Source organism: Sturnira hondurensis, unplaced genomic scaffold, assembly GCF_014824575.4.
Source record: "Sturnira hondurensis isolate 20B ecotype Veracruz unplaced genomic scaffold, ASM1482457v3 Scaffold0014384, whole genome shotgun sequence".
NCBI classification, from domain to species: Eukaryota; Metazoa; Chordata; class Mammalia; order Chiroptera; family Phyllostomidae; genus Sturnira; species Sturnira hondurensis.
Window position 1 is genome coordinate 3006391 of NW_028087015.1, and position 13249 is coordinate 3019639.

The 13249-nt window shown below is 35.4% G+C and overlaps 1 protein-coding gene across 7 annotated transcripts in view; it reads left to right on the forward strand.

The window, feature by feature from the left end:
• Positions 1-13249, forward strand: part of TRIM23 (tripartite motif containing 23) — a 40800-nt gene that overhangs the window by 24884 nt on the left and 2667 nt on the right. For 2 of the 7 annotated variants that reach the window (XM_037062850.1, XM_037062854.1), the window contains exons 8-11: positions 5641-5770; positions 6297-6407; positions 7450-7574; positions 10397-12658. In XM_037062850.1, the coding sequence (XP_036918745.1) occupies positions 5641-5770; positions 6297-6407; positions 7450-7574; positions 10397-10576 (546 nt within the window). In that variant the 3' untranslated portion in view covers positions 10577-12658. Of the gene's footprint in view, positions 1-5640; positions 5771-6296; positions 6408-7449; positions 7575-10396; positions 12664-13249 lie in introns of those variants that run through there. The other 5 variants (XM_037062853.1, XR_005068900.1, XM_037062852.1 and 2 more) reach the window with 5 other exon arrangements.

Sequence of the window (13249 nt, forward strand, 5' to 3'; positions counted from 1 at the left end):
GTGTATTTATCTGTACACTCCCTGCATTTAAAGGTAGAATACCTTACATATTTCTCCACTTTGTCTTTTTTGCTTCAGTGTATGTCCTGGAGAGCACTCCGTAACAGTACACAGTGGCGTTTTCTGTTCCTCTTTATAGCTGCAAGATACACTGTTGTGAGGATGGACCACATTTTTTATTGTGGCAAAAGGCACATAATATAAAATTTACCATCCTAACCATTTTTAAGTGTACACTTTGATATTGTTAAGTAAATTCACTTTGTGTGAAACAGATCTCCAGAAGTTTTTCATTTTGTAAAAGTGAAACTCTCTACCTTATGATTAGTGACTCTTTCCCCTGCCTTACCAGCTCCTGGCAACTTTCTGCTTCTTTGAATTTGGCTACTGTAAATACTTCATGTAAGTGGAATCATATAGTATTTACCTTTTTGTGACTGACTTATTTCATTTAGCACGATGTCCTCAAAGTTTATGTCCTAGAATGTGACAGAATTATTTGCATATACCACATTTTGTTTATCCAGTCATTCATTGAAGGGCATTAGAATTACTTACACCTCTTAACTGTTGTGAATAGTGCTACTGTGAACATAGGTGTGCAAATCTCTCTCTCAGATCTTGCTTTCAGTTTTTTTGGATGTATATCCAGGAGCTTACTGGATGATATTATAGTTTAATTTTTAATTTTCTGAAAAAATGCCATACCATTTTCCATAGTAGTTGCACTATATTATAATGCCACAAGCAAAACACAGGGTTCTAATTTCTCTACATTTTTGCCAACACTTGTTTTGGTGTTTTGTTTTGTTTTTTGTTTTTTAATAGTAGCCATGCTAATGGGTATGAGGTGATATTTCCTTGTGATTTTGGTTTGTATTTCTCTGATGACTAGTGATATTGAGCATCTACTCATATGATTTTTGGCCATCTGATATACTCTTTGGAGACATTTTGTGTAAGTCTTTTGCCTGTTTTTTAACCAAGTAATTTGATTTTTTTTGTTGTTGAGTTGTAGAAATTCTCTATGTATTCTGTATATGAATCTATTATCAAGATATATGATTTGCAGATATATTCTCCCACTACCTAGGTTGCTTCTTCACTCTGTTGACTGGGTTCTTTGATTCATAAAAGCTTTTAGGATCAATAGAGTCCCATTTGTCTATTTTTGCTTTTGCTGACTGCACTTTTGGTGTCATATTGCGGAAATCATTGCCAGGTCCAATGTCATTAAGCTTTTCCCCTATGTTTTCTTTTAGGAGCTTAACAGTTTTAGGTCTTATGTTCAGGGCTTTAATCCATATATTTATAAGCCAATTACCATTTATAATCATTGTATCTTCTTTGTAAATTTACCCTTTCCCCATTATATAATGACATTCTTTCTCTTATAATGGTTTCTGACTTAAAGTTTACTTTGTCTGGTGGAACAGCCATCCCTGCTCTTTTGGGTATGATTACATAGAATATCTTTTTCTTGTTGGATATAAAATGAGTCACTTATAGACAGCATGTTGTTGGATCTTGCTTTTTTATTCATTTAATTAACTGTCTTTTGATTGGGGCATTAAATCCATTAACATTTGAAGTAGTTATTGCTAAGTAACTCACTAGTGCCATTTTGTTGTTTTCTGAATATCTGTCTCTCCTTTCCTCCCTTACTGCCTTTTTTATATTTTATTGTTTCATAGTGACATGGTTTGATTCCCTTTTCATTTCTTTTTTTAAAAATATTTTTTTTAATTTATTTTTAGAGAGAGGGGAAGGGAAGGAGAAAGAGTGGGAGAGAAACATCATGTGTGGTTGCCTCTCATGTGTCCCCTACTGGGGACCTGACCTGCAACCCAGGCATGTACCCTGACCGGGAATCGAACCAGTGACCCTTTGCTTCACAGGCTCGTGCTCAATCCACTGAGCTACACCAGCCAAGGCCCTTTTCATTTCTTTTTTCGTGTGTATTCTATGAATTTCTTGTGTTTACTGTTATAATTACATAAAACATTTTAGTTCAAACATTCTCTTTGTAAATTATTACACTTTAATTGCATGCAAAAACCTTATTGCACCCCCACACTTTGTTATTGATGTCACAAATTACATCCTTATATATTGTATACCTATTAACAGAGTCTTACAGTTTAAATTTTTTTCTCTTCTTTTTATTTTTCAATTACAGTTTACATTTGATATTATTTTTATATTAGTTTTGGGTATATGAAATATTTTTGTTATTTTTATTTTTTAAAGTATATTGTGAGGATTTTTTTTAAAGATTTTATTCATTTATCTTTAGAGGGAAAGGGAAGGAGAGAAGGAGAGAAATACCAATGTGTGCCTGCCTCTCATGGGTGCCCCGCTGGGAACCGGCCTGCAACCCAGGGATGTGCCCTGACTGGGAATCGAACCGCGATCGTGTTATTTTTGTTATTTTAAATCCATAAAAATTTATGCATCAAAATTACATTAATACAAGTTACTGTTTGTTTACATATTTACATTTACCATTTTATTATTTTATATGTATTTGTGTTCCTATCTATCATCCTTTTATTTCAACCTGAAAGACTCTTTAACATTTCTTTTAGAGCAGATTTAATAGTTATGGCTCCCTCACCTTTTGCTTTTGTAAATTTATTGACTTTAGAGGAAGAGAGGGGAAGAGAAGAAAAGAGGGGATAAAGAAGGGGAGGACAGGGACAGAAGGCAAGGAGAGGAGAGCGGAGGACACTGATTTCTTGTTCCATTTATTTTATTCATGTATAGGTTGGTTTTTGTATGTGCCCTGACTGGGAATTGAACTCACAAGCTTGGCATACCAGGATGATGCTCTAACCAGCTGAGCTACCTGGCCAGGGAAAGGACAGTTTTGCCATACATAGCATTTCATGGTAAACATTTTTTTCCAATTAATATTCTATTTTTAAATTATAGTTTACATTCAATATTATTATGTATTGGTTTCAGATGTGCAGCACACTAGTTAGAAAATCAGGCACTTTAGAGAGTGATCCCTCCAATGCTTCCAAGTACCCACCTACCTGGCCCCATACATGTTTATGTACACTGCAGTCTACATCTCCGTGACTATTCTATAACTACTTTTGTACTACTTAATCCCTTCACGTTTTTCACCCAGTCCCCTAACCTCCCTCCTCTCTAACAACTGTCAGTCTATTCTGACAGTTTTCACTCCTTTCAGCACATTGAATATATATATCCTCCCTCTCCTTTTCTGGCCTGCTGAAAAATCAGCTGATAATCTAGTGGAAGCTCCCTTGTCTGGAATGAGTCACTTTTCTCTTGTTGCTTTTAAGATCGTCTCTTTGTATTTGACTTTTGGCAGTTTGATTATAATGTGTCTCAGGTTTCTCCTAGTTAGAATGCATTGATTTAGAATTTTTATGTCCATTTCTCAGTTCAGATTGGGAAGTTTTCAGTCATTACTTCTTCAGGTAAGCTCTGTCTGTCCCTTTTCTTTCTCCTGTTTCTGGGACTTATAATGTGCATATTGGTCTCCTCGTTAGTGTCTCATACATCCCAGAGGGCTTCTTCACTCATTTTTCTTTTTTCTCCTCTGACTTGATGATTTCAAATGACTTATCTTTGAGTTTGGTGATTCTCTCTTCTGCCTGTTGAAGTCTGATACTGAAACTCTCTAGTGAACTTTTTCAGTGCAGTTACTATATATTCAGCTCCAGAGTGCTAGTTATTTCTTGAAATTTCTCTGTTGGTATTCTCATTTTGTCCACTCTTTATTTCTTTTAATCTTACTTGTCTCTGTTTCTTTTGCCTTAATGAGTGTCTCTCTCAAAGGTATTTTAAATTCTTTGGCAATTCATAGATCTGAATTTTTTTCATGGTCAGTTTTTAGAATTTTATTTTGTTCTTTGGTTAGATCAAATTTCCTATTTCCTTTATGCCTTGTCATATTTTGTTGAAATTTGGGCATTTGAATAAACAATCACCTCTCTGAATCTTTATGAACTATCTTAGAGCCTGGGAAGACCTTTACCAGTCAGCCCTGCAAGAGATTCTAGACTTCTCAAGTTTTTTCTGGGAATATATCTTTTCTTGGCTTGTCCCAAATTCTCTAATCAGTTTGCCCCTACATTTTCTCAGAGGGCAGTAATATCTTATTCTCCCTGCGCAACGGCAGCTCCAGTGTGCCATGACCTTGCCTCTGTTTCCATTGGCTTTCAAATTATGCTGCTGAGATAGTACTGGCCTCTATCTAAGGCAGCCCCCAGATAAGCCAGAACATTGGATGCTCAGTAAATTGTTATGTTTCTTTCCTGGTAGGGAGTTCTCTTCCTACTTGCATTGTACTCTCCTAGGTTGGGCAGGGGCATTTTTGTTAGAAAAAATGCCATTTTTGTTGGAATCCCTTCTTGGTTTTATGTTGGCCAGGGTGTTTTAGCTTTACAACCGGTCTTTAGAGTTCTCACAAAGGTATTCTGGTCCATAGATTGTTTTGTTTCTGAGTCTTAGGACTATACTGAAGTGTATATTTGGGAGTGAATGAGAACATGCAGATGAGAGGGAACATCCTCTTTGGACGATTTTGTATCATAAAAGAAAAGAGTGCTAAACAGGGAGGCAAAACCATGAGTACTGACACTTAAATGGTACTTATCACATGCCAGGAGCTGTTGTAAGGACTTGTGCGTGTATTTAAAAAAATAATCCATGCAAAAGTTGTATAAGTTTGGTACTATTTTAATATGTCCTTTACAGATGAAGGAAGTGAGGCAGAGGGGTCATGTAGCTAGTAATATATACAAGAATGTTCATTGCAAATGTGTTCATTGCTCATTCTCCATAATATATGAAATATAGAGATGACCTAACATCTGTAATTTGGGGATTGGTTAATTGTGGTTCTTGGGATATAATGAAGCAATTGAAAGAAAAATGTAGGTCTTTATGTTTTGAAATGAAAGGATTCCATAATATACTGTTGACTATAAAAGCTAGTTGCAGCTTGGCTGGTGTAGCTCAGTGTATTGAGCGTGGGCCTGCGAACGAAACAATCGTGGTTCCATTCCCAGTCAGGGCACATGCTTGGGTTGCAAGCCAGTTCCCAGAGGGGACGCACGAGAGGCAACCATACATTGATGTTTCTCTCCCTCTCTTCTTTTCTTCCCCTCTAAAGATAAATAAATAAAATCTTTAAAAAAAAGCTAGTTGCAATATATATGTTCTTTAAATCTAGCTTTTTAAAAAGTATATTTGTCTTGTTTGTGTATATCAACCAATATGTGCATAGAAAAGTGTCTGGAGGGATATACATGAAATTGTTGACTAGACATTTCTGAGAAGTGAGCAGCAATTTTCATTTTCAATTAATATATTTAGCACAGCATAAAAATCTCAAATAAGTAAGTGGATATCTATTTTTTACTTATACAAAAACAAAGTAGTCAGTTTTACTAAGGGATTTAGCAATAAGGAGTGATTTTTCTCTCTTGAGACCAGATTGAAGGTATTTTATGGAATATCACTCAGATTTATCAGATTTCAATGAGTTGAGCAATGAATAGGAGGAATAATTAACAATGCCATTTATAAAGGTATAAATCTTAATGTTTTCTAACTTCATATCAAAATTAAAAGATTGAAAATTTTTTTAAATTATAGGACAATAGAGTTCACATTGGACCAAAAATGGAAATTCGAGTTGTTACGTTAGGATTAGATGGCGCTGGAAAAACTACTATTTTGTTTAAGTTAAAACAGGATGAGTTTATGCAGCCTATTCCAACAATTGGTGAGTATGAGTATTGCTTTTTACCTTAATGGACCTTTTATTAACAAACCCTAGTTTACAGCCGATTTTTGGGGATCTTCTTTTATGCCAGTTTGGCGTGGAGACAGATTTTTTTTCTGGCTCTAAGACATTCCAAAGGAAAAAAGCGAGACTTGGTGGCTTTGGGAATGCAATGTAGATGGTAGAATACCAAGAGGGAACAGAGTATTGGTGGGGCAGTTGGAAAGGAATGAAGAATTGGTGCCCCTGGCTGAGGGTCACAAGTGAGGGGGTGGTAGTGGTACAGAACAGGCGAGTACTTGAGTTTCAAGGCCCTAAGGACTCTGGTGAAGCTTTAGGGGGTCAACACCTGGGGAAGGCATACGTTTCCCATGAAGGGTTAGCAGGAGTGGAGTTGCAGGGCAGCAGTAGATACTGCTGTTTGAAGGTAATGTGTAAGTCACAATTCTAAATGGGGTTGCCTTGTATTTGGTGTGTCACTCATTGTCGTAAGTTAAGTATTAAAGTAATTATTTTTTTAAAACAGGTTTTAATGTGGAAACTGTAGAATATAAAAACCTAAAGTTCACTATTTGGGATGTAGGTGGAAAACACAAATTAAGACCATTGTGGAAACATTATTACCTCAATACGCAAGGTAAGAGGGGAAAAATGATATCTTAATTTTTCAGATTTTTAGGATGCCAATTTTCAGTATATTTATTTAATAAAGCTGGTAATTTAAGCCTTGATTAAATGATGACTATACCTTTAAATATTGGCAGTCAGCCCCATACTTAAAAAAATGAAGGTGGAAAGATTGGGAAATATGTACTTTGGTATATTTCATGAAAAACTATAATTATAGCATAAAACAATACTTAGCTTAGATGTGTGGGCAGTTAAGAGTACTTACTTCTTGCTGCTCTTAGCAGTTAGAGTGTATTGTTGGTGTGACGAGCATGATTGCTCACAGTATTGTGGAGTATAGCAGAATTTGTGGTGTGTAGTTCTGCTGCTCAATTCAATATTTATCCCATTGTAATATCTTAATAGCTCCATTTCCATCCACAGTTGTTGTCTACAGAAAAACCTACAGGGGTTTGCTTTGACCAAACTGTGTGACTTCACGTGTATTCCGCCCAGCATGTATTCACGTTCGGCCCTGCGTGCCCCCATACCTCCAACACGACGTTTATGTTGATGCCGCCTGTTCCACGGGTCACCCTACTTCACTTTGGGGCTTTGATATTGAGTTTAGTATGAGACAGTGCTTAATAGGGAAAAATGGAATTTTGATCATGAGGAAAGTCATTTTGGAATGATACAACGGTGATTTCTTTATTTTTAAAGAACTGTCTTTTGGTAAAAGAGGTAGTAATCAAAGAACAGGTAGCCTCAGTAAGTAGATCATGATAGGTACATTTTAATTCATTAAGAGATGATATCAGTTGATATACACAGCAGTTCATGTTGGGTAGAGCAGGTGTAAATCTTGTTACAGATGTGGAAATGAAAGCTGAGAAGTTCCATGACATTTTTGAGATCGTATTGTTAATTATTGCTCCTATAGTAATAGGCAACCTTTCTGTAAAAATAGCAATAGTTGACTACCCATAAGATCATAATGGGAGCACAAAAAATATTTTTTTCCATTTACTGAAACAATAGGTGACTGATTTTTTTTGTTTTGTTGGTAGCTGTTGTGTTTGTTGTCGATAGCAGTCATAGAGACAGAGTTAATGAAGCACACAGTGAACTTGCGAAGTTGTTAACAGAAAAGGAACTCCGAGATGCTTTGCTTCTGATTTTTGCTAACAAACAGGTAACAGATTTTTATTTTAGAATGCTTATTTTAGTAGTCTTGTGCTGCATTTCACATCATCAAGTGGTTGGAAAGATTAAAAAAAATAATTAGATATTTATGAAGTTTCTGATATATATTCTGAGTACAGTCTGCGTGGAAAGTGCTGTGCTTTGTACCTTGGAGTATTGAAAAAGAAATAAGGTCATTGATGCTCTCTGGAAACTCCAGTGTAAGTCAGTAAACATGTAAGTGAATATATATGAGATTCTAATACAGAGAAAATTGGTAAGTAACTTCAATAATTTAACAAATTGGTATGGCAAATTGGAGAGAGAATAGTTCTAAAGATGACATCTTGTAAGGTTTATAAAAAAGAAGGATTTGTGTTGAAATTATGGTAAGTTGAAATTATGGATAAGACTTTGAGTCAGTATATGAAGGAAAAAACATTGTAGGCAGAGAAAATAAAAGTATATTTAGGGAGCATGAAATGAACCTATAGGTGAGGAGCAGGTAGAGGATGAAGAAATCTAGAATAACAAGTGAGGCCACACTGTGAAGGCTTGACTGTCCCAGACTGAGAAATTTAAGTTTTATTCTATGAGCAAAGGAGAACCATCTAAAGGTTTTTGGACTAGTGTAAGATCACGTCAGTGTTTTAAGACTGCAGTCCTGGTGGCAGGATGTAGAATTAGTCAGGGCAAGGGACTAGAGACAGGAAGATGCAGTAAATTGCTGCAGCAGTTCAACTGAGAGAGGTAACAAGATCCCTGCTAGAGGAATAGACAGGTGGAAACAGATTGAAGATGTTTAATAACAGTAGATTTGTTAGAATTTGGTGACCAAATGGGAAGGATGAAGAACAAGAATAGTGGAAGATTTGTAGACCTTGAGCCTAAGTTTCTAGGAGGATGAAAATGGTTTAGTGGGTATAGCCACTCACATGTCATAAGGAGGAATAGGATGAGAAATGTAGGATTTTCTCCTTAATTAAAAAAAAAAGCCCCCCAAAGGCTGATATGCTTTGCTGTACTTATGATTAAGTAAGAAAAAGTCTTTCTTCTAGCAATTTTAGTGCAAAGGCTACAGCTAAGTTTTCCAAGCCATTTTCTAAAACCATTACAATGCTATGTTCTTGCATTCTAATTGGTGTCACGCTCAGTGGGCTGGGCATCATCGCTCAAACTGCAACATCGATAGTCCTGTCAGGGCACATGCCTGGGCTGAGGGGTGCAAAAGGCAACTCCCTCCACCCCTCCCCTTTCTGTAAATAAGAACAGTGAAATACCATTTTCCAACTATCATAATGTGAAAGACAAAAGTCTTTGACTGTGATGTGGTTATTAAACTGAGACATTTTTTGTTAAAGAGCAATATGGCAATGCTTGTCAAAGCTTTTACCCTGAAATTCCACCTCTAATAATATATCCTACAAACCGATATCCTAAGGTCATCCTACAGATACTTTTGCACATGTGCAAGTTCTGTCCAGGAGGTATCCAGCTATGTAATATGAAAAAGAGATACATATATTGAAGAAGATAAAAGAAACATTGTACATAGGATAATGACGCCTCAGTCCCCTTCATAGTAGGCACCTTGGGACCTCACGTAGTTCTCCCAGTTGCCATCAACTGGCCTGTCATCTTTTCCTGAATCTCATTGATGGTCTGAAATCTCTTTCCTTTCAAAGGTGATTTTAGTTTTGGGAAAAGCCAGGAATTGCAGGGCACCAAATCTAGGCTATAGGTGGGCTGAGTCACCTGGGTGATTTGATATTTCGCCAAAAAACTGCACAAGACATGATGCATGAGCAGGCATGTTGTAGTGATGAAAGATGCCAATCACTGCGGCCTTCTCAATCATCTGAATAGTTTCCACTTAGGAATGTTCAAGCTTATTGCAAAATTTGATGCATATTTGTTGCTGTACTTGCTCAGTCATTTTGAATGTGATGGCCATACAGTACACAAGTTCACCCAATGGTGTCTACTGTCCCCACAGACTAGTACAGTGAAGTCATCATTGTTCACACATGTGCATTCCAGCCCACTCTCCTTGGCTGCCAGGTTACTGGATGTCACACAAACTGTTCTTGTTATATTAACAATGGCTGGAACTTTTCCCGACCTCATATGTCTGTAAAAATAAGTATGTATATGTATGTATTTGTAACAGTACATAAGCACACAACTTAATCTGGGTATCCAGTATAGGGCTGGCAGAAAATTTTGTTGCACCTACACAACGGAATGCAGTTCAGTTGTTAAAAATAATGCAGACAATCTGTTTATCCTGATAGTGGGAAGTTATCTATAGTCAACGCGTGTTAAGTAAAAACCAAAAAAATGAGCATTTTCTTATTTGTGCATGGAAATATTCTGGAAAAACATGAAAGTGCTTATTACTGATGGTTGCTTCTGGGAAGTAGGGTGGTTAGAATAGTACTAGTTTAATAAACTTCATTATATAAACTCTATAAGCTCTTTTAAAATTATATACACATTAGATTTTTTTTAAATTGATGCATCATAATGACTCAGGCAGTATTTTTCATTCAGGCTTCATGGCCCTTATTGATTTCATCGTAAGGCTGTTCTTACAAACATATGTGATTTTAATACAAGCTCTACTTTTTTAAAAAGATATTATTTATTCAGGCTCTACTTTTTAATAGTCTTATTAATTTCAGAATAATTACTGAAAGGTGAATCTAAGTTTTTAAACTAGGCTTTGGTTAGAATGGTGGTAGTTTAATTTCTATAAGTGGTAATAATTAGAAAAATGATAGTATTGATGGACTGAGTTTTTAAAAATTCTCATGTGTATATATCTTTCAGGATGTTGCTGGAGCTCTTTCTATAGAAGAAATCACTGAACTGCTCAGTCTTCATAAACTGTGCTGCGGCCGCAGCTGGTATATCCAGGGCTGCGACGCGCGAAGTGGTATGGGACTCTATGAAGGGCTGGACTGGCTCTCCCGGCAACTTGTGGCTGCTGGAGTGTTGGATGTTGCTTGATTATATGTGCAACAGTTGCTTCAAGTTTTGTGGTAAAGAGTTATTTTGCACATAATATGTTGTAAGAAATTCTGCATCTAAAGATAGTTAATTTAGAATATGTATATAAAAGGAATATTGGATTGGGAGATCAGCACAATATTGCTTTTAAAAATATTATTCTGTAGCAAACTTAAATATCTGAATAGATTAAATTGGATTAAAAGGGTTTTCTTGAGTATACATTTTTTAAATGTGCATTTGTTATTTAAGTTTTTCAGATTATACGTGACCCATATATTGGGAAAGAAAGTTACAGAGAAGGGTAAGTGAAGGTTTGTTCTTACTGCCAACTGAGTGCCTAATGGAACCTCTGTGAAGCAAGTGAAGCATAACTTGACTTTTCACTGAACTTTGGCAGGTTTAGTAGTAAGAATGGCAGTGACTTAAAGAGAATCCACAAATTGCATCTTTGGGTAATAGGTTACTTTTATCTTTAGTATAACAGAGTACCTTTAATATTAAGACTACAAGCTATAGAAAATTAATATTTTATACAGTGTTTTATTAAAACTTTCTCTAAAGCATTTTGTATAAAAACCCGGTGAGTCAGAATGAAATGTTGCTTAGCTAAGTCTGAGTGTCAAATTAGTACTAACCTGAAGAATTAATAATAAAACTGTGAAAGTCACTTATGTTCTAGTTGATCTTCACTTATGAAAGACCCATTTCCAGGGCTGAACCTGGATGCATTCCTAGGTCAGAGTTCTAAATTGGTTTTTCTACTGTTTCAGCATATTCAAAGTATTACTTAGTGTTTATTTTTAAAGTAATATTGTATCCTTAATGAGAATCACTATACATAAAAGGTATTTAAAAACCAGGGTTGGCTTTACACAAAAGAGAGACATCTTAAATAGAAAGCTACCTTTACCTTAAGAGAAGTCATTTAAACAGTGGGGAATGATTTCTCAAAATAAGGGCATTTATCTTAAGAATGAAACATGATCAAGGCTCTTTGTGACAAGGCCTTGCAAGTTATTTAAGGGAAAAAGCATGTCCAAGGAAGGGAAAGAAGAAATGTTGAAAAAATGTACACTTATTATGTAGTATTGTGAGTGAAAGTTTAAAAACTTTGTGCTTTTAGTGTTTTTCATTTTTTAAGGATATTGCCTTACTATGGCAGTACAGTTTATTAACCATAGCTAGATTGGATTTCATGGTTTTTTAAAAAATACTTTTTATATTTTAGGATGAAGTTGAATCATAAATCTTAGTTGAACTACTGTGAGAACACTGATGTCTAATGACAGGATGTGACTTGGTGGTACTGTTTGGTTCACTGTCTTCAAATATATTTTTAGTTGTTTAAATACTTTCAGAAAACAAAGTATTACAAAAAAGTCCATCAGTGTTATGGGCAATGTGTAAATAAATTATACTGTCCTTTATTTTTCAAGTAAAAGGTCATGCTATTGCAAGTATAGTTTGTGCATATAAGTAATTATTTCTGAATTGAATTATTTAATATTGGACTGATTGTAATAACTGTGAAAAAAGTAGGTATTACATTTGCCTGTGAGCCCTTGAACTGTTTTCTTTACTAGGTAACTGAAAGAAAAATGTCTAACACTAATATGTAAACTTGCTTTTCTTGTAAATTATTAAGCGTGTTTCACCAATTTTGTTAAACTTTGTAATTCACCTTCTTAGCATATTACTAAACACAGTTTAAAAAATGTGCTTAGATCTGATTATAATGTATATAATAGTGGTGTTTCTGTGTAATTTCTTTTTAAGAAATATTTTTCTTAGGCTGTTACTAGTATTTGTGGTTGTACTATTTCATTAATGATTAGTTAAGATTGTGCTTGTTCCCTCTGGGAAACACCAGATTTAAGAATGAGAGAGACATTTTAAGTACAAACTGTTAGGATTTGATTCCTAGCTTTGAATTTCTGTATTAGGCCTACATATTACTTATGAGTTTTGTAAAGCAAGTTTTTCATGTATAGCCCAGGTCTGTAAATCTGGAATGCTTTACAATCATGAGACTACACATATGATCAGCATAGACAGCAATAAAATTTTAAAATCCTTTTATAGAAGTCCTATCATTATTCTAAAAATCCTGTTTATTGAACCATTTATTTTGAACTAGTAGTAGTGCTAGTAACCAATTTAAAGTCATTTTGTGCTGTGGTTAAGAGAAACAAAATAGGTAGGGATCCACAAGTCAAATTTGAAACGTAGTTTGACATTAAAGACTTAGAAAAAACTTATTCTGTATTTGTAGTGTCTGCCACATTTAAATGAGTAACACAACCCCAGTGTTTTTAAAAACAGCTAGAATTTTGCACTGCGCGAAGTCTATTACTTTTTTTAAATTTTAAAACCAGCCTTGTTTCATTTGAGAACATAGTATATTTTTATTTTTTAATTTTTAGAGAGAGGGGAAAGGGGAGGGATGGAGGAAGTTGCCTTTTGCACCCCTCAGCCCAGGCATGTGCCCTGACAGGACTAGCGATGTTGCAGTTTGAGGGATGATGCCCAGCCCACTGAGCGACACCAATTAGAATGCAAGAACATAGCATTGTAAGTAATGGTTTTAGAAAATGGCTCGGAAAACTTAGCTGTAGCCTTTGCACTAAAATTGCTAGAAGAAAAACTTTTTCTGTAACATTGAGCTACTTC